General features: G+C 36.9%; 1 protein-coding gene across 4 annotated transcripts in view; it reads right to left on the reverse strand.

Moving 5' to 3' along the window:
• Nucleotides 1–2,403: 2,403 nt before the first annotated feature.
• GPR141 (G protein-coupled receptor 141) overlaps nt 2,404–22,534 on the reverse strand; it is a 49,128-nt gene continuing 28,997 nt past the window's right edge. For all 4 annotated transcript variants that reach the window (XM_073238589.1, XM_073238587.1, XM_073238588.1 and 1 more), the window contains 2 exons: nt 12,986–13,123; nt 2,404–11,156 (listed from right to left, as the gene is read on the reverse strand). In XM_073238589.1, the coding sequence (XP_073094690.1) occupies nt 10,234–11,142 (909 nt within the window). In that variant the 5' untranslated portion in view covers nt 11,143–11,156; nt 12,986–13,123 and the 3' untranslated portion in view covers nt 2,404–10,233. The remainder of the gene's footprint in view (nt 11,157–12,985; nt 13,124–22,534) is intronic.

The raw sequence follows: 22,534 nt of genomic DNA on the forward strand, positions 1-22,534 counted from the left end.
ACCTTGCCAACATTTGTTTTTGTTTGTCTTTTGTATGATAGCCATCCTTACTGGTGTGAGGTGATATCTCATTGTGGTTTTAATTTGCATTTCTCTGATAACTAGTGATGTGGAGCATCTTTTCATGTGTCTGTTGGCCATCTGAATTTCTTCTTTGGAGAACTGTCTGTTCAGCTTCTCTGCCCATTTTTTAATTGGATTATTTGCTTTTTGTTTGTTGAGGTGCTTGAGCTCTTTATATATTTTGGATGTCAAGCCTTTATCGGATCTGTCATTTATGAATATATTCTCCCATACTGTAGGGTACCTTTTTGTTCTATTGATGGTGTCCTTTGCTGTACAGAAGCTTTTCAGCTTGATATAGTCCCACTTGTTCATTTTTGCTTTTGTTTTCCTTGCCTGGGGAGATATATTCATGAAGAAGTCACTAATGTTCACATCCAAGAGATTTTTCCCAATTTTTTTTTCTAAGAGTTTTATGATTTCATGACTTACATTCAGGTCTTTGATCCATTTTGAATTTACTTTTGTGGATGGGGTTAGACAGTGATCCAGTTTCATTCTCTTACATGTAGCTGTCCAGTTCTGCCAGCACCATTGTTGAAGAGACTGTCATTTCCCCATTGTATGTCCATGGCTCCTTTATCGAATATTAATTGACTATATATGTTTGGGTTAATGTCTGGAGTCTGTATTCTGTTCCACTGGTCTGTGGCTCTGTTCTTGTGCCAGTACCAAATTGTCTTGATTACTATGGCTGTGTAGTAGAGCTTGAAGTTGGGGAGTGAGATCCCTGCCACTTTATTCTTCTTTCTCAGGATTGCTTTGGCTATTTGGGGTCTTTGGTGTTTCCATATGAATTTTTAACTATTTGTTCCAGTTCGTTGAAGAATGTTGTTGGTAATTTGATAGGGATTGCATCAAATCTGTATATTGCTTTGGGCAGGATGGCCATTTTGATGATATTAATTCTTCCTAGCCAAGAGCATGGGATGAGTTTCCATTTGTTAGTGTCCTTTTTAACTTCTCTTAAGAGTGTCTTACAGTTTTCACAGTACAGGTCTTTCACTTCCTTGGTTAGGTTTATTCCTAGGTATTTTATTCTTTTTGATGCAATTGTGAATGGAATTGTTTTCCTGATTTCTCCTTCTATTAGTTCATTGTTAGTGTATAGGAAAGTCACAGATTTCTGTGTGTTAATTTTGTATCCTGCAACTTTGCTGTATTCCAATATCAGTTCTAGTAGTTTTGGAGTGGAGTCTTTAGGGATTTTTTATGTACAATATCATGTCATCTGCAGATAGTGACAGTTTAATTTCTTCTTTACCAATCTGGATTCCTTGTATTTCTTTGTTTTGTCTAATTGCCATGGCTAGGACCTCCAGTACTGTGTTAAAAAACAGTGGGGAGAGTGGGCATCCCTGTCTTGTTCCTGATCTCAAAGGAAAAGCTTTCAGCTTCTCACTGTTCAGTATGATGTTGGCTATGGGTTTGTCATATATGGCCTTTATTATGCTGAGGTACTTGCCCTCTATACCTATTTTATTGAGAGTTTTCATCATGAATGGATGTTGAATTTTTTCTAATGCTTTTTCAGCATCTATGGAGATGATCATGTGGTTTTTGTCCTTTTTTTTATGTGGTGGATGATGTTGATAGATTTTCGAATGTTGTACCATCCTTGCATCTCTGGGATGAATCTCACTTGGTCATCATGTATGATCCTCTTGATATATTTTTGAATTTGGTTTGCTAATATTTTGTTGAGTATTTTTGCATCTATGTTCATCAGGGATATTGGTGTGTAATTTTCTTTTTTGGTGGGATCTTTGCTTGTTGGCTTCATAGAATGAGTTTGGGAGTATTTCCTTCCCTTCTATTTTTTGGAAATCTTTAAGGAGAATGGGTATTATGTCTTCTCTGTATGTCTAATAAAATTTCGAGGTAAATCCATCCTGCCTGGGGGTTTTGTTCTTGGGTAGTTTTTTTTTATTACCACTTCAATTTCTTTGCTCGTAATTAGTTTGTTTAAATTTTGTGATTCTTCTTTGGTCAGTCTTGGAAGGTTGTGTTTTTCTAGGAAATTGTCCATTTCTTCTAGGTTTTCCAGCTTGTTAGCATATAGGTTTTCATAGTATTCTCTAATAATTCTTTGTATTTCTGTAGGGTCTGTCATGATTTTTCCTTTCTCATTTCTGATTCTGTTGATGTGTGTTGATTCTCTTTTTCTCTTAATAAGTCTGGCTAGAGGCTTATCTATTTTGTTTATTTTTTCGAAGAACCAGCTCTTGGTTTCATTGATTTTTGCTATTGTTTTATTCTTCTCAATTTTATTTATTTCTTCTCTGATCTTTATTATGTCCCTCCTTTGGCTGGAAGAAAAAATGAGGCCTAAAGTTTGTGTTGTTGTTGTCAGTTGTTTCCATATATTGCTTGATATCTCTTTTCATTTGGTCATTGATCCATTGATTATTTAGGAGCATGTTATTAAGCCTCCATGTGTTTCTGGCCTTTTTGCTTTCTTTGTACAATTTAGTTCTAGTTTTATATCTCTGTGGTCTGAAAAGTTGGTTGGTAGAATTTCAATCTTTTTGAATTTACTTAGGCTCTTTTTGTGGCCTAGTATGTGGTCTATTCTGGAGAATGTTCCATGTGCACTTGAGAAGAATGTGTATTCTGTTGCTTTTGGATATAGAATTCTATAGATGTCTTTTAGGTCCATCTGTACTAGTGTTTTGTTCAGTGCCTCTGTGTCCTTACTTATTTTCTGTCTGGTGGATCTGTCCTTTGGAGTCAGTGGCGTGTTAAAGTCTCCTCAAATGAATGCATTGCATTCTATTTCCGCCTTTAGTTCTCTTAGTATTTGTTTCACATATGCTGGTGCTCCTGTGTTGGGTGCATATGTATTTAGAATGGTTATATCCTCTTTTTGGACTGAGCCCTTTATTATTATGTAATGTCCTTCTTTATCTCTTGTTACTTTCTTTGTTTTGAAGTCTATTTTGTCTGATATTAGTACTGCAACACCTGCTTTTCTCTCCCTGTTGTTTGCATGAAATATTTTTTTCTATCCCTTGACTTTTAGTCTGTGCAAGTCTTTGGGTTTGTGTGGAATCTCTTTTAAGCAGCATATAGATGGGTCTTGCTTTTTTATCCATTTTATTACTCTGTGTCTTTTGATTGGTGCATTCAGTCCATGTACATTTAGGGTGATTATTGAAAGATATGTACTTATTGCCATTGCAGGCTTTAGATTCATGGTTACCAAAGGTTCAAGGTTAGCTTCTTTAGTATCTTACTGTCTAACTTAACTCGCTTATTGAGAAGCACTGTCTAGTGATTCTTTATTTCTCTCCCTTCTTATTCTTCCTCCTCCATTCTTTATATGTTGATTGTTTAATTCTGTGCTCTTTTGTGTTTCCTTTAACTCCTTTTGTGGGTAGTTGATTTTATTTTTTGCCTTTAGTTAGTATTTGGTTGGTCTGCTTTCTTTGCTATCATTTTATTTTCTCTGGTGACATCTGTTTAGCCTTAGGAGTGCTCCCATCTAGAGCAGTCCCTCTAATAAACCCTGTAGAGGTGGTTTATGGGAGGCAAATTCCCTCAACTTTTGCTTGTCTGGTAATTGTGTAATCCCTCCTTCATATTTAAATGATAATCATCCTGGATACAGTATTCTTGGTTCAAGGCCCTTCTGTTTCGGGGCATTAAACATATCATGCCGTTCTCTTCTGGCCTGTAAGGTTTCTGTTGAGAAGTCTGATGATAGCCTGATGGGTTTTCCTTTGTAGGTGACCTTTTCTCTCTCTCTGGCTGCCTTTAATACTATGTCCTTGTCTTTGATCTTTGCGATTTTAATTATTATGTGTCTTGGTGTTGTCCTCCTTGGGTCCCTTGTGTTGGGAGTTCTCTGGGCTTCCATGGTCTGAGAGACTATTTCCTCCCCCAGTTTGGGGAAGTTCTCAGCAATTATTTCTTCAACTACACTTTCTATCCCTTTTTTTCTCTCTTCTTCTTCTGGTACCCCTATAATGCGGATATTGTTCCTTTTGGATTGATCACACAGTTCTCTTAATATTGTTTCATTCCTGGAGATCCTTTTATCTCTCTCTGAGTCAGCTCCTACGCGTTCCTTTTCTCTGGTTTCTATTCCATCAATGGCCTCTTGCATCTCATCCATTCTGCTTATAAATCCTTCCAGAGAGTGTTTCATTTCTGTAATCTCCCTCCGGACTTCATTCCTTAGCTCTTGTATATTTTTCTGCAGCTCCATCAGCATGTTTATGACTTTTATTTTGAATTCTTTTTCAGGAAGATTGGTTAGATCTGTCTCCTTCTCAGGGGTTGACTCTGTGATTTTGGTCTGGATGAAATTTTTCTGCCTTTTCATGGTGATAGAGGTAGTTGTGGGGAGCTGGCACATGTGTTGGCTGGGAGAACATCCCTTCTTGCTGGTTTGTGGCCTTCCTCTCCTGGGAGAACAGTGAGCCCTAGCTGCTTGTGCTGGGCAGCTGCGTGCAGACGGGGTATCTGATTCTTGCCTGGCTGCTGTGGAAGAAGCTCTGCTCGGTTGCTGTGGGCGTGGCCACTGCTGCTATGGTGGAGTCGCGCCGGAAGGGCAGCGGGTGGAAGGCTGTTTATCATGGGAGGGGCCTCCGAGCTGCGCTGCTGCCCAGGGGGTTGGGGCGCCCGGAGCTCCCCGGGATTCCCAGTTACTGGGCTGGTTGCGCCGGGTCCCCTGTGCCTTTAAGATTTTCAAAGGGCAGTTGCTTTTATTTGTTCCAGGGTTGCCAGCTGCAGGGACTTACTTGCAGGTTTTACTGTCCCCTTTCCCTAGTATCTGGCACCCCACACACGTGTATCTGTGCTCTGGTGCAGATGGCTATGGCTGGGTGTTTAGCAGTCCTGTGCTCCCTCTTCCTCCCCGGTCTGACTCCTCTCCTCCCGCCGGGAGCTGGGGTGAGGGGAGCTTGGGTCCCGCTGGGCCACGGCTTGTATCTTACCCCCTTTGTGAGGCTCTGGGTTCTCTCAGGTGTGGATGTAGTCTGGCTGTTGTCCTGTGTCTTCTGGTCTCTCTTTTAAGATTAGTTGTATTTGTTGTATTTTCAAAAATATGTATGGTTTTGGGAGATTTCCGCTGCTCTACTCATGCTGCCACCTTGGGTCCACTCTCTTCTTCACTGTCTTTTATCACTTAGTTTTCACTGTACAGATCTTTCACCTTTAGGTCAGATTTACTCCCAAGTATTTTATTCATTTTGATGCAATTGTAACTGGAATTTTTAAAAATTTCCCTTTCTGATAGTTTGTTTTTAGTGTGTAGTAAAGCAAGTGTTTTTTGTATATTGGTTTTGTATTTTGTAACTTTATTGAATTTATTTATTAGTTCTAACAGTTTTTTGGTGGAGCCTTTAGGGTTTTCCATGTATAATTTAATGTCATATGCAAAAAGAAACAGTTTTACTTCATTCTTTTTACTTTGGGTGCCTTTTATTTCTTTTCTTTCCTAATTGCACTGGTGAAGATTTCCAATATGATGTTGAACAAAAGTGGAGAGAGTGGGCATCCTTATCCAGTTCTTGATCATAGAGAAAAAGCTTTTAAATTTTTAAGAAACCATTCATTGTCATAAATTACTAGGACACACTTGAAATACAACAAACAATAGTCTCCTGCATCTTTCCATCTGGTGTTCAAAATGTCTTCCTTGTGTGTTGCCTTCATTTTCCTGTCTGCTTTCCAAAAGCTTGATGTCTTCCTGCTGTCCCCTGCTTGCTTAGAACTGCTAACCATGGCTCACTCAAGCCCCTCCTCCTCTCTGCTAGTGGTCCTCAGACTTGGTCTCCCATCCCCCAACAGTTCCTGCTGGTTCTCCAGATTTTTCTCAATCTGAAGGCTCAGGTCTGGTTACCAGGTCCATCCTGCCTGAAGCATAAGTCTTTTAGCATTTCAGTATCTGTCCCTGCCTTCCCAATCCTGATCACCACTGCTCATCCTACTCAAAATGTACCTGTTGGTGACCACTGGGCTTTTATGTGGCCCATGATGAAGCCTTCACTGGGTGCATTTTGATATAAGTGGCCCATCTTCTAATCTTAGAAGTTCTAGATGACATGTGTACCCTTTCAAATAATAGAACTTGCTCATTTTTCTGAGTTTTGGTGCCCAGCGTGCTGGTTCTATTACAGAGATAAGACTCAGCCTTACCCAGGACCAAAGTCCTTCTCATGGTTCCTGGCTGATGCCTGTTTTTTATGTCTGTAGATGCCCTTTGGCATCCTGTGCTTTCTCAGCATTATCCAAACAAATCTACCATCACTGTGTCCCTTTACCACACACATGTTTTTGTTACGAACTATTTCCAAAGTGCTGTAGTCAGTCCCTATTACAAGGAGAGTTTCCTTGTTCCTACCAGCCCCAATCAATATGAGAGGCCATGGTCTATGCCTCACCTTATTAAAGATTAAGTGGAAAAAATCTACCCAATCTAAGAAATGGCAGCTTCACAAATTTTCACCTCCTGACACCCCCCTCAAAAGCTGATGACTGAGAATAGATTGGCCCTCTGCTCTCTTTGAGAACTGCTGTATTAGGAAAACAGCTCTAACTGCAACCCCATTGAAGAGGACTTGGGGATTTTCAGCACTGCTTGAATCATTCCTCACAAAGTTCAATTCACCTACAAGTAAAATAGTCCCTTTCTCCCTAATTTATATGAGGTTGAGGAGGAAAGCTGGGGCAATGACCCTTTCAGAGGAAAATTATGAAGGCTGAGTAAAGTACCTTTTAATGGATGCCAGAAACAATCTTTCTGCCTGGGCCTTAAAATTGTCATTCCCCCTGGTAGATATTGACCATCAAAATCAAGTGCATACTGACTATCAGCCAATGTAAGAGTTGTGAAGCTCAGGGAAATGTCTTTGTCTTATCAAAAAGGCAAATACATATATGTATTTTCTTTACATTTTCCTAAAACTTGCATTTATTCTTTTGATCACGACAGAAACTAAAGAAACAATTTAGAACTGAATGAAGCTAAGGTTAAGTATTCCCAAAATAAAGGAATATTTTTCCTGTTCATACTGTTATAACTGGTAAGTATCCCTCTTAAGTTGACCCTGTTTATGGTGACACAGTGGTTCTCAATCCTTGCAGACCCAGTACCTTAAGTTTCATTGCAAGTATTTGATAACACTTTTACCATTCTAAAAATTCACAGAAAATATAATCCTCCTGCACAGACACACAACACACACACACAGGCTGTACAATATTCTAACTAATGTAAATGGTAATGAAAAAGAAAGTCATTTACAATAAAATAAGACATGTTTCCGTGTATGCATGCTCAGACATGATCACAAAAGGAGACAAATGAGGTAGTCTGATGTTAGCTTCTGTATCTAATATCTACCTGACTACAACAGCTACAAATATTGTTCACAGGCGTGTTGTGTTGTATTTTAATGCCACAAATGGTGTTGCCATTGATAATGTTATTTTACAAAGGAATGAACAACTTTGCTAAAGTTCTAAGAAAAACAGTAACATTTTTCCTCAATATCCATGGAAGCTATATTTCTGGAAAAATTAAAGCCAAACCAAGAAAATATTATGCATTTATGAAAACTGAATAAAACCTAGCCAACTGCTTTTATTATTATGAGCATGTTTCATTTCATAAATGTCTGGAAGAACATTCAAATAAAGAGCAAGACCTGGTAATTCTTTATTGTGCATAGAGTTGCTGCAAGACAAAATGTCTAGTCTCAGGCCCCAGCCACCAAATGCTAATACTACTCTCTTAAAATTGTGGTACCCAAAGATTCCTCAAGGGAGGAACAACCTAAGACAGGCACAGTCGCAGGGGGGCCCTCAGGTGAGAAATCGGGGAACAACAGTGGTGAAACTTAGAACTTCACCCCCCCCCCCTGTTTTGAGAGAAAGCTTCTGCATCCGTGGATGTTTTATTGCCCTTGTCTAGCTCGAATTAACACATAGTCTACAGGCACACACCTGATCATCTACAATTGCTCTCTTACAACACTAAACTATGTTTTCTACCTTTATCTTGCATCTACCTACCACTTCAGCAGTTTATTAAAAATAAAAATAATAATAATAATAAAGGGAGAAATGTGGGATCCACATATAAATCAAGTATAAAAATCAAACGAATATTCATATTTGACCTGATTGTTTATAGTTCATAATGCGTGATCAAAACCGAAAGTTTCTGTGATGAATACCCTGTACTGTTCACCATGTAAGAACTTATTCACTATGTAAGAATTCGTTCACCATGTAAGAACTTGTTCGTTATGCTTCAGAAGATTGGAGACTGACGAGAATTAGGCTTGAGATGGATTAATGATTGTGCATTGAGCAGTGACCCCCTATACAGAATTTTATTGTTGTTAACAACCATTTGATCAATAAATATGAGAGATGCCCTCTCAAAAAAAAAAAATTGTGGTACCCAAAAGTGGCCTGAGAGACCAGTGTCACCCCAACTCCTGCATGAGATTCATTTTCATAGCATTTAAAGACAAAAGGCAAGTTGAAAATTTCCATTTATTCTATAAGTATTGATAAATAATATATTTTACATTATGGAATATTGCATATCTATGTACTGGTTAATATCCCCTATAGGTCCACAGAAATAGGCCCTCATTATATATAATGCATAATAAAACAGAGGAAAGAATAACTGCCTGAATTCAACATATTTAAAATCTGGAAGAGATTATAATACAATCTATTAGGTAACAGAGGTTATGATAGTAAGACATAGATATATAAGAAGAGAAATTTATGTAATTCCCATAAATTAAAATTTTTTAATATTTTACTATAATTTTTTTATGGATTTCAAGGGTGTTAAAAATTTTCTTAAAACTTTTTTGGGTGTTAGAAATTTTCTTACAAATGTTATGGGTCAAAGTGAGAAAGAAATACTAAAGAAATGGGAGAAGACAAGGAAATAAAAGAAATATAACTTAAAAAGGAGAACAGGACAGATAAAGTTAAAATAGGAAAATTTTGGAATAGTTCATCTATATAGCATGTTGCTGCTTTTTCTTCCTCATAATTATTTTCTATGACTCAGTAATTTTACTGGTTATAGAAACTCACAGAGGGATTTCTTACTCATCAGATGAATTTGTGGATTGTAGAATATAACAAATTAAGAAGAATCTTTAAATCTTGAACGTTTACCTTGCTTGGGGAAAAAAAGTTACCTTAATTAATTTTAATCTTTTGAAATTACCATGAATTGCTTCAGGTTTCCTGAAGCATTAAATAATGAAACTGGCTCAGTTCCTTCAAGATTATGAAACTGAGGAAAATAAAGACACATAACTTTAAGGGTGGAAGGGAACTCTAAAGATTTCAGTATAGCCTTCTGTATCCAAGGAAAATCTAAATTAACTGTGACCCAAGACAGCTAGAAATTGTTGAAAAAATAGAAAAGAAAAAAAATTTAATCACTTCCCTTGGGAACTCACTTTAATGCCTAGCAGCATATTGGTCAGAAATATTTTCTAAGTTATACCTTCACCATTATTTAGACATATTCAATAAGCTTTTGAATGATTTTTGGATATACTGAGAGAATTGATCTCATGTCCTTAGATTTGACCTTTATAGGACAAATCTAGAAAACCTTGTTATAGCAAAATGCCATAAGGAGTTCTTTTTCTCTTGATTTCTAGAGAAGCAACTTCCCACCAAAGTTGTGATGATCTAGAAAAGTTTCTTACTATTCTCTCTTAACTTCTTTTTTCAGGGTGTGAGTTGAATGGGTATCTTTTCTAGAAAGCCAAATAGAGCTTGTGTTTTCTGAGCCAAATCTTGGCTAGGATTAATTTATCTAAAGTTAAGTGGAATGAAAAGAACTAGAGGGCTGAGTCCAGTCTAAAATAAATTAGTAAAACTTAGAAACCTTTAGACCCATGGTGCCTGGATAGGCCAAGTAGACATTTTTTATTGTAAAATTATGCAGTATTATAACTCCAGATAGGCTCAATATCATTAGTCTTTGTACAGGCATCATTTGGAGATGCTATGGATTATATAAGGACTGGAATTAATTACATTTTATAAAACTTTTGATTAACTGCATCAAGGCATGGTTTTAATCAAGTAATTGAAATAACCATTCCTACCTCCTGTGTCCATTTTCACTCCTAATATAAAGGAAGTAATTCCGAATACTGTAGTTGGTGGCTAACTGCACAAAAGGCAATTCCATAGGTCAATTATCTTTTGCTTAAACCAGTGGCTTCCCCCAAGAACAAAGAGTAGCAAGTCAAAGCAGCTAATTGCTGTTACACTCAAGAATATTTCATTATAAAATGTAACATTGTTGTTGCAGTCACTTGACTGTGCCACAGAGTATAAGTAATAGATCCTAAAGAACTGGTAGGGAACGAAGCAAATTACAATGACTCCTATAAAAAATAGGTTTTTCAATTGGGCCCAAAACTCCTGATGGGATAGTAGGGAGTGGCGCAGCTTCCGCACCATCGGAATAATGATAAAGATCTGGAAGACCAAGAGAATCACTGCAATGGCTATAAAAATAATGGCTATCATATAGTTGATGACTTGCACATATGCACGATCAAGTTCTTCGTGGAATTTAAAACAGTGCTGCTTATCATAAGCCTTGTAAGTTCCATACTGAGAAACAACCAGGGGCACCACAATGACAATCACCAGCACCCATAGGCCAGTGCTGGCAGCCACTGCATGCAGCTTTCTGTAGAATTCCACTTTGTCTTTGCGCTTGAAGAAGATGAGGTACCTGATGACCAGGATCACCACGTAGAACAGGAAAGTAAGGTACATGTGGATGTGCAGCATGGCACTCACAAATTTACAGAAGGGCAACCCAAATGTCCAAGTGTGCTTGATGAGGTAGGTCAAGCGAAAAGGCACTGTCAGCAGGAAAACACTGTGGACCACCACCAAGTTAACGACGGCTGTGGTGGTCACAGACCGGGTGTTCATTTTCACCAGCAGGAACAGAATGGAGATGATGCCCAGTAGGCCTCCAATGAGCACTACACAGTAGAGTGTGGTTAAATGGGGTGTCCATATTGGATCGCAGGAGGAATTATTGTGGTCAACCATACTTCAGAAATCACCTGGAAAAGACAGCACCACTGTAACTGACAAACTTCCAGACCTTGTTCGTATCTCAGTCCTAGCACTGGCAATACGATTTTGTCATTTATCACTTAACATGACATAAACCTTGTGTGTCTGAAGAATAAATTCTATATCGTATTCATGTCTGTATACTTTAGATTGAAAACAATAAGTCACTGTATCTTAATCCTTATTGGGTTAAAGACCTCCTCAAGAGGCCCTCAGAGACATGTGTCTGCATACATAGCCAAAACAGCTTGCATGGAACTGAATTGCAGACCATCTGAAGCTAACACATAGTACTGCAATCACCAGTGAAAATATGAAAGTAAGGTGGACAGAAAGTTGAGGGGATGTATTAAGTCACAAAATAGTTTTGTTAGTGTGATTCTAATTCTCTAATTCCTTTCAACTCATCAGCAAATGATAAAGTATTTATACTTTATTCATTTACAATAACTGATTAGTTTCACAAAAAAGTTAAGTCAAAGCAAGCAGCAAGCAATAGGATGGTGGATCTGAATTTCTTATCATAATTACATTATCATCTAGCTGTGGGTCCTTGTATAATTTCTTCTCATGGCTCTACTGAAAATGCAGCAGGTCTCTCAATTCTCCCACCCACCACCCTCAAATTCATAAAAGAACCACTGTCATTTTTCTTCTGGAAAGATACTTGCCCTTAATAGTCTTGCTTCTTGCTCCCTTCTAATTCATTATTCACATTCTAATTTATTATTTACTATATGATTTAGTAATTTTTAATTATACTAATCAAGTCATTTCCCTTTATTTAAATTGATTTAATAGCTTCCCATTTCTTTTAAGATAAAAATTTAAATCCTTACATATTTTGACTGTTCTGAGTTATGGCAAAATCTGATCCCATGAGACCACATTCAACAAATAATCTAGAGGTGAAATAGACATAATTTGATGGATTGAAAAGGGGAAATGGGAGAAAGGAAGTCAGTCACTACCAGATTTCAGATTTGACAACTATGTGATGAGAGATCTGTTTACTGACACCAGAGGGACTGAATATCAAATTTGAGGAAAGTAGTTGAATAATGAATGCACTTAGTTCCTGACCTTTATAACACATTTGCAATTACTCTTAGTCATTTCTTGAATGTCTCTTCACACAATCAAGACTACTTCAGCAATAAAAATGAACCAACTACTGATATAATACTGGTTAATTGCAAAAGTATTATACCAAATCATGTATTCTCAATAGGGCAGTATCTCACACAAAGGGACAAATGTTTGTTCCTGAGGTGTGAAAAATCTGACTATTTCATTTAAAACACAGATACACATACAGTATGTCTGTGGTGGTAAAACTTCATGAGGTGGAGAGGAGACAATTAGGGGAAAATGTCCAAAAACACTCAAGCAGGAGCAATAATTTTAAAAAGTTGAGAAACACTGTACTAAATGAAAGGTGCCAGCCCCAAAAGACTACATGTTGTATGAGCTCTTTTTCTAGAGAATCAAAATTAATATGACAGAAGAAAGATTGGTGTTGCCCAGGGCCCAGATTGCCAGGGAAGGGATTGACTTCAAAAGGGTATGGAAGAATTTGTGGAGTGATGAAATATTTTATTTGGTGTTGGTTGCAGTTGTAAGTATTTGTCAAAGCTCATCAAATTGTAACTTTCTTACACGTAACTTATATTTCAATATAACTAATTAAAAATATTAATAACGACCTCAGAGAGCCTCTGCTTTTGTGGGCATGGGATAGCATTTCCATATGACTGACTTTAAATGTGGCTTCATATTATACTTGTTCTATGTGATGTGCAGTCTCTGTACTTGCCTTTTATTTTTCTCTGTAGAAAAGTAGTTCCATCAAGTAGACTTGAAATTATATTGTGTTCATATCTGAATCAAGGATGAATGTACCACCATAAATTCAGCTTATCATTTCCTTGGGCTGTTGACCTAAAGGGATCAACTGAAAAAAGAAGTATAACCAGTCTCATACCATCTGTCTCAAGTCCACTTTCTTTCTTATAAACTGCTATGATCTCTCAGTTGTAGGAAGCCCATGTTATATCTCTTCTTTGTGCCAGATATTACACGACCCTCACAGCTGTCCTGTGCATTGTGTGTATTTACTCTGCTGAATTTTAGGTGAGGAAATTGAGCATTACACGTAAGTCATTTGACCAAGGTCTCCAAACTCTCACACACACACACACAACTCTGTATTTTACATCATAGAGAAGCAAGTTGTGCATCTCCTAAACCCAGGTTTATAAATCTTAACACAAGGAGGAGGGGAGGTCATGAAGATATTTGTTTCTATTCACATGACTATTTGCCAGTGTATCTTCTGTTCCATTGATATCTTTATTGAAGTATGATTGACATGCAAAAAGATAGGTAGATACATGCACATATATATGTGTGTGTGTGTATATATATATATATGCAACTTGATGAGTTTGGAGATAAGTACACACCTGTGAAACCATTACCACAATCTATGCTGTAAACATATCTACTGCCCCCAAAAGTTCTTCCTGTCTTCTTTATTTATTGTGTGTGGTAAGAAAACTAAGATCTTTCCCTTGAGCAAATTTTTAAGGATGCAATACTAACAATACTGTAAGTAGATCTCTAGAACTTTCATCTTGTATAACCAATCATTTATACCCTTTGACTACCCTCCCCATTTTCCCTTCCCCCCAACCCCAGTACACCATTCTACTCTCTATTTTTATCAGTTTAACTATTTTAGGTTCCTCATGTAAGTGGTATCATGTAGTATTTGTCCTTCTGGTTTCAGATTCTTTCACTTAGCATAATGTCTTCCAGGTCCAACCATGTTGTCACAGAGAACAGATGTCCTTCATTTTTAGTGTGGATAATAGTCCATTGTTTATATACACCACATTTTCTTTACCCATACATTCACTGATAAGACATTTAGTTTGCTTCATGTGTTGACTATTGTGAATAATGCTGCAGTGAACATGGGATTGAAAATAATTTTTTGATACCCTGATTTCATTCCATTTGATAGATACCCAGAAATAGAATTGCTGGACCCCATGGTAGCACTATTTGTAATTTTTTGAGGGACCTCTATACTGTTCTCCATAGTGGCTGCAACAATTTACATTCCCACTGAAAGTATACAAGGGTTCCCTTTTCTCCACATCCTTGCCAACATTTGTTATCTTTTGGATTGTTTTGATAATAGCCATTCTAATAGATATTAGGTGATACTCATTCTGGTTTGATTTGCAATTCCCTAGTGATTAATGATGTTGAGCACCTTTTCAATGTGCCTGTTGTCCATTTGGATGTCTTCTTTGGAGTAATGTCTTCTCAGTTCTTTTGCTCATTTTTAATGTCATCATATTGGGGTTTTTTTTGCTTTTAAGTTTTATATATTTTGGATATTAACCCTTTACAGGTATATGCATTGCAAATGTTTTCTTCCATAAGTTGTCTTTTCAGTTCACTGATGATTTCCTTTGCTGTGCAGAAGCTTTTTAGTTTAGTATAATCTCATGTGTCTATTTTTGCTTTTGTTGCTTGTGCTTTTGATGTCAATCTGAGAAATCATTTCTAAGATCAGTCTTGAAAGGCTTTTTCTCTTTATTATCTTCTAGGAGTTTTACAGTTTCATGTCTTAAAATTAAGTCTCTAATCCATTTCAAGTTCACTTTTGTGTGTGGTGTAGGAAGGCTCCAATTTCATTATTTGCATGTAGATTTCAGTTTTCCCAGCACCATTTATTAAAGAGACTACTCTTTCTGCATTGTGTATTCTTGGCACCCCTGTTGAATATCAGGTGGCCATATGCATGTGGGTTTATTTCTAGGCTCTCTATTCTGTTCCATTGGTCTATCTACCTGTTTATTTGCTGGTAACATACTATTTCTATTACTTTTATTATATTTTGTATCATAGCTTTATATAGTAACTTTGTAATGTATTTTGAAATCAAAAATGTGATGCCTCCAGTTTTGTTCTTCTTGCTCAATATTACTTTGGTTATAAGGAGTTCCATATGAATTCTAGAATTTTTTTTTCTACCTCTATGAAAAATGCCATTGAGCTTTTGATAGGAACCTCATTGAATCCATAGATCACTTTGGGTAGTATGGATGTTTTAACAATATTCTTTCAATCCCCAAACATGGGACATTTCCATTTATTTGCATCTGCTTTAATTTTTTTCATCAGAAATTAAATTAGTTTTCAATGTACAAGTTTATCAATTCCCTGGTTAAGTTTATTCCTAAGTATTTTTATTCCTTTTGATGCTATTGTAAAATAGGATTGTTTCCTTAATTTCTTTATCACATAGGTCATTGTCAGCTTATAAAAATACAACTGATTTTTTCATGTTGATTTTGTATCCTGCAACTTTACTGAATTCATTGATTAGTTCTAATAGGTTTTTTTGTAGAGTCTTTAAGGTTTTCTACATATAAGATCATCCCATTTGCAGAGATCATATTGCTTCTTCCTTTCCAATTTGGATGCCTTTTATTTACTTTTCTTGCCTGGCTGGCTTTCCAGTACTATGTTGAATAAAAACACCAAGAGTGAGCATCCTTGCCTTGTTTCAGATCTTAAAGGAAAATATTTCAGTTTTTCACCATTGAGTCTAATGTTAACTGTGGGTTTATCATTTATGGCATTTATTGTATTGATGTAAGTTCCTTCTATACATAGTCTGTTAAGTTTTACTCATGAAAGAGTGTTGAACTTTGTTAAATGCTTTTTCTGCATCTATTGAAATGACCATATGATTTTTATTCTTCATTCTGTTAATGAGGTGTTCATATGAATTGATGTATGTTGAACTATTCTTACATGTAGGAATAAATCCCACCTAGCCATGGTGTATGCTTATTTTAATGTGTTGTTGAATTTGGTTTCTTAATATTTTGTTGAGGACTTTTGCATCTATATATTCATGAGGATATTGACCTGTAATTTACTTTTTTGTAGTGTCTTTGGCTTTTATAATCAGGGTAATACTGACATCACAAAATGAGTTTGAAAGTCTTCCTTCTACTATTTTTTGGAAGAAGTTAAGAAATGTTGGTATTCATTCTTCTTTAAATGTTTGATAGAATTAATTTCTGAAGCCATTTGGTCCTGGAATTTTCTTTGTTGGGAACTTCTTGATTATGAATGCAATTTTATTTGTTTTTGGTCTCTGTAAACCAGTATTGACTTTCTATTTCTTCTTGATTCAGTATAGGTAGGTGGTAGGTTTCTAGGAATTTATTCATTTCTTCTAGGTTATCCAATTTGCTGGTGTATAATTGTTCCTAATAGTGACTCATGATCCTGTTTGTTTCTGAGGCATATGTTTTAATGTTTCCTCTTTCATTTCCTATTTTATTTATTTGAGTGTTCTCTTTTTTATTAGTTTAGCCAAGAGTTTGTGTAGTATATCTTTTCAAAATATGAACTCGTAGTTTCCTCATTTTTTTCTGTTGTTTTTCTATTCTCTATTTCATTTGTTTCTGCTCTGATGTTTATTTACTTCATTCTGCTAACTTTGGACTTAGTTTCTTCTTTTTTGGTTCCTTGAGATACACAGTTAGGTTGTTTATGTGAGATCTTTTTTCTTTTTTAATGTAGACATTTCTGACTATAAACTTTCCTCATAGTATTGCTTTTGCTCTATCCTCTAAGTTTGGGTAGGTTATGTTTTCATTTGTCTTGAGATATTTTCTGATTTCTCTTTGATTTCTTATTTGAACCAATGGTTAGGCAAGAGTATGTCATTTATTTTACATACATGTGTACATTTTTCCATTTTCCTTTGGTTATTGATATCTAGTTTTATTTCTTTGTGGTTGGAAAAGATACTTGGCATGATTTTAATCTTCTTAAATTTCTTTAAGCTTGTTTTGTGGCCTAACATGTGATCTACTTTGGATAGCAGACTACTTGAGAAGAATGGGTATTCTGTTTGCTATTGGATAGAATGTACTTTATATGTCTGTTAGGTACATTTGGTATGTAAGTGTTTTTCAGGTCTACTGTTTTCTTGTTGATTCTCTGTCTGGATAACTTATCCATTTTTGAAAGTGGAATTTTGAAGTCTCCTACTATTATTATTTTGATGTCTATTTCTACCTTGGGCTTATTCACAGTCTAATTAAAGTCTAATCTACCTCTGGATGTACTTTCTCTCCTGCATTTTCAACTACAACGTAGAATATTATTCTTGATTCCTAATGGATCTGACCTGACCTCAAATCTTTGTTTTAGAAAATTCCCCAAAACCCTAATGCTAAAAAGCTATGATTTTCAGAAGTTTTCCAGCTTAGAATTTTAGTCTCCCACCCCAAAAAGCCCCAGGATTCATCAAAATGTCTCCAACACATTGGTAAAGTTCTTGAATTTCTTGAATTCTCAGGCCTGAATTTGAAAATGCCACTATGATAAAAAGAAGTTGTTTCATTCAGGTCACTTATTTGATTTTCTTTTCCCTCTGCTGTCTTGACCTCTCCACTCAGTGCCTTACATGAACTTTACTCTTCAAATAGATAACTTCTGTATTTTATTTTCTTTGGCTTTTTAAATTGTTCTTGGAGCCCTTATCAGCTGATAGCCATTCCATCCCATGAAGATGCAGAAACTATTGTCATTTTTACTGGTTAATAATATAAGAAATTCTTATAGTCTTGAAGTTTTTTAACTGCATTCAACAAAAAAAGATGGTAACTTTCTCCCCTATATGCAAAAATTAGCTCTCTAAATTTTCTAGAATTTCTGTTATGAAATGCACAAGCTCCAGTAAAGTGCTTTGTAAGTTTTGGGGTGCATATCTAATGCCTGTTTGTCATAGCCACACTCCATAACACTCTCACCCTGACTCTCTGAGCTTTGGTCACATTGGCTTTGTTTCAGGTCCTACAACATCTCATGCTCCTTTTTGTCTTAACACTACCACCTGTTCTCTCCCCTTCCCATCATCTAGCCATCTACTAATTCTTTAGATCTTTATCTGCTCTCCTTCACCCCTGAGACTAGATCAGATCTGCCTGACCTTCTCTTCTAGAATTCTCTCTACAAATATGATTGAATAATTACTTGGGTAAATGGGTGCTATTTGCTGGTGTCTCCCTGACTCCTCCCCAGATTATAAACTCCTTGATGAGGACTGTGTTTATTTTTTTTTCACTTCTGTATCCATAACAGTGGACAAGACATAGAATGTGGTCCCTTAAATATTATGCACAGGAATAGCTGAATGTCCATAACATACAGCTAAGAGTAGTATGTTACTTCCAATTCTTACTTCTGCCACTTTTTGCAGTGTTACTCTGGACAAGTTGCTTAAGCTCTCTTGAGGCTTATTTTCCCCACCTAAAATATGGGTATTCCATAGTTATGCTATTGTAATGTACTGAATTGTGTCTCCTGCTCCTCCCATCACCCCTGAATTCATATGTTTAAGCCCCAACCCTCCATGTGACTGAATTTGGAAACTGGCTCCCTTTTTGGAGATAATTGTGGTTAAATGTGGCCATAAGAATGGGGCCTTAATCTGATAGAACTGGTGTCCTTATAAGAAGAGAAAGAGACACTAGAATTCACTCATGCTCACTTTCTCTCTCCACATGTGCACAGAAGAAAGGCTATGTGGACACTTGGTAGGACGATGGCCATCTGCTAACCAAGAAGAGATCCCTCATCAGAAATCAAATTTACCAGCACTCTGATCACAAACTTCTAGCCTCCACAACTGTGAGAAAATAAATTCCTGTTTTTTAAGATATTCAATCTGTGATAATTTGTTTTGGCAGCCTGAGCAAACTAATATAGTCATATAGTCATAGAGTCATTATGAGACAAATAAGTTTTGCAGATACTTAAAAAAATATATAACCTAATAATTAACATTGGTTAATTTATAAGATAAAGAATAAATCCAAAGTATGGAGTAGCAAAATCTTCCAGGAATATCCTAGATATTCTCTTATGTCTGAAGAAATCTTGCAAACTTCCATTGCTTCTCTGAGAGGAAAAGAATTATTTGACACTTGAAACAGAGATGCTAATCATATCAATAGCGTTCTGTGGCTTCCTTCGCAAATGACCCTAGTCCATGTACTGGGACTAATGTGTGTTATGGTGACATCACAGTTCTTCCAGGAGCTGGAGATTCTTCCTATCCTGAAACCTAGGACTTAAGCTATTTACAGTGATGGTTTCCTTGCCAGGGTGCATGAGGATAAAAGCAGCAATAGCTACAGCTGCAGACCATTCAACTAGCCAGGCTCCTAGAGCTGAACCCGTATATTCCCAACCCTATCCAGATTCATCCACATACTCTGTTACTAGTTCTTGACTCTCCACCTGACATCTACTTTTGATTCTTTGCTTGACCTGACGCACTTTGGCTCATTACACACAAGACTCTGCCTCAGATTCAGCTCTCCTGACTTCTTGATTGAGTATTTCCCAGTTAAACCCATCTGCCAATACTTTCCCTCAACCAGAGTTGAAGTCTGATTTTTCCCTTCTCAACAATGCCCTCTTCAATTTTTGTCTCCTTTCTTCCTTTTGGCCCCTTTCTTGTAACTGCAGCTCAGCCTCAGGCTTTGGAACAATTCACTCCCAACAGGAAGGGTTTATTCACATCTCAAGAGATTCTTCGTGAACCATTTGCTGTTCTAACCCTGTCCTTATGACCCGCCGGGTTCTCCTAAGAAGTTCTTCTCTGTTTCTTTGTGATAATTCATTCTATAACTAGAACACTGTGGTTGTACTTTGACCTATATTTGGACTATCATCATCTTCATAACCCGTCAGTTGCCCCTGTGTTGTCATGTTGAAGGTCAAATTCCCTGACCCTGTCTTGTATGAACACGTGCCCTAAGACTGGGTCCTGAGAGATTTTCCAGCTGCTGAACATCTGGTATCCCGCATGTTGCCAGCTTCTAGATTCCTTCTCTCTGTGCTCTGTCCATACCTAATCAGGATATTGTGAAAGACTCCCAGATGGTCTGCCCCAGATCACGGCTCTTCCATTCTGCCTTAACCCTCCTGCTAAGCTGTGCCATGCATTCTCTCAATCTGCCTGCAGGAGACACACTCTCACACGACTAAGGAGCCCAGCTCTGACTCTGGCTTAGGTAACACAATGCAAAAGAAGAGGAGAGGTTAAAAAGTTCTTACGAGAGTATGTTCCTTTCTTTTTTTTTTTTAAACTTTCTTCTTTACCTCTTTCTATATGGCACTTTCTTGCTTTTGTTCTCTTGAAGACTGCTCCATTCCATATGATGGAACCTCTCCCTCAAGGTGACTCACCCGCTTTTGAAAGCCAGACGAAGACTACAATAGGGTTTATAGAAAGAAGACAGTGAAGGCTTCTGAGAGTCAGGTAGTAAGGAGGCCAGATAAGGATTGGAGCCCAATTTATTTCTGGGGAGGGCGGGGAATGAAAAAGGATGTGTGTGTGCAAGAAGTATTCCTCTGCATATGAGATATGACTCCAATGATTGATAAGAATTTTTAATCAGTTGTCATGAAAATTTTATTTCTCTTCTCCTTTGTTCTTTGTGAGAGATATGATTAATTCTACTGTGTGCATATCTTCCTTGTAGCCTTGACTCTGCATGTCCAATACCACACTGACATAGTCACTTCCCCACCTGTGTAGGTACGGAGGCATTGCTATACCTTCATAATATCCTGTTCTCTGATACATGCAAAGAGATGGGCACATGGGACACACAGCATTATTTTATCAATATTACATTAAAGAATTGTATTCTCCAAATTGAAGTTGAAACATTGAAATCTGAAGACAATTCTCATTTGAGTTATGAGTGATGTCATATTTTTCTTATTGGTCAAATTTCTTTATACAGTGACTTACTTCAATAACAATAACATCAACAATTCAACCAAAGAAAATAGATTTGCTTGAACCTAGACTGTTAAATATTTCTTAATCAATTATTTTATGTGTGTGTTAGAGTTGGGCTTCCACAAAGAATGGAGGATATCTCCATTCTCTTGCAGAAAACTTGAGCACACATAAAAATATAAATACCATTCAGACATGCTTCCAATGCCTCACTGAAGAATAATAGCTTGCTAATGAAGAGTCCCTGTTCTAGGAAAATGAGGAAGATGTCTGAGAGGAGCAGTGAGCTGTGTGACAGATGGGTCTAACAGACAAACACCATAGGCAAGACCTGGAGACCTGAAACAATGGAGCCAGCACACAAGGTCACAGGGTTCAAGGACGAGCTCTGAGTGTGTCATATGCAGAACTTGCCAAGTGGGGTTAAATAAACCCTTGCAGAAAATATGTAACCTCGTACTGAATGAGAAGCTCTGTCTCTTTCCCTGGATGTCAAATTTAGATGCTATGTGTTGATTTCTTAATAGTTAGGTTCAGGTTTTGAAATTTGCTCTGAAATTTGGGACATAGACACTTTAAAGAGGAAAAAGATGTGAATCATAGAAGGTACCTATGACCAAATGTTTGAGACTCACTAGTTACTATTGTTTAAAGATTCCATCACACACCCAATTTTTGTAGAAGAAAATAATGGGTACACTAGCTCAATATTTGGTATATGGTAGGTGACTAGTATATCTGTGATGATTGAATGGATTCATGAAAGTAAAAGAGAGAAATCAAGAGGAAGGGGGAAAGACGGAGAAGGAAGAGGGAAAAAGAAAGGAATAAGGAGAAGACAGAAAAGAAGTAGGTTCTCTGGGTCCCAGCAGCCATGCTGTTGTCACTTGTGGGCCTTGAGCTGGCTAGTATTTTCCTGGCTTCAAAGTCTACATACCTAACAAATGTCTTTCTTTACTGAGATGATTGTCTAATATATTATGAGCTATTTGCTGAAGAGTGCAGCACATCTCTGTGAGACCTGAAAGAAGGTAAAGATGTAGTCCCTGCTTCTATGGACATGATCTATTACTAATACAAAAGAGCCAGATAATAGTTTTAAAACAACATCTGCAACATTTATATGCTAATGATATTTAGCTATCTCACCCATATATCTTGTGTTTCCTCTTCCCAAAATATTCTGCCATATTCAATCCCTCTCACATATCCTTGAAGCCTACACTCAGATTCCATTTCCTTCTGGAGCCCTCCCTGGTCACCTTAGACACTCTCATCTGCTGTCTCAAAATGCTGTACCTAAGTGTCTCATTCTTCCTTCCTTTATTTCTTTATTAATTGCCACTTTTTTTATTTTAGTCATGTGTATGCTTGTTTTTAACACCGAATTTCTTTCAGAACTTAACTATTTATAGTAGACATGAGCTGTTAACTGAATGGGTGAAACAATGGTGAAAAATTTCCTTGACTTTATTAAACATACTCCTGATAGGGTTCAATGTG

The sequence above is a fragment of the Manis javanica genome, chromosome 6 (assembly GCF_040802235.1).
Source record: "Manis javanica isolate MJ-LG chromosome 6, MJ_LKY, whole genome shotgun sequence".
NCBI classification, from domain to species: Eukaryota; Metazoa; Chordata; class Mammalia; order Pholidota; family Manidae; genus Manis; species Manis javanica.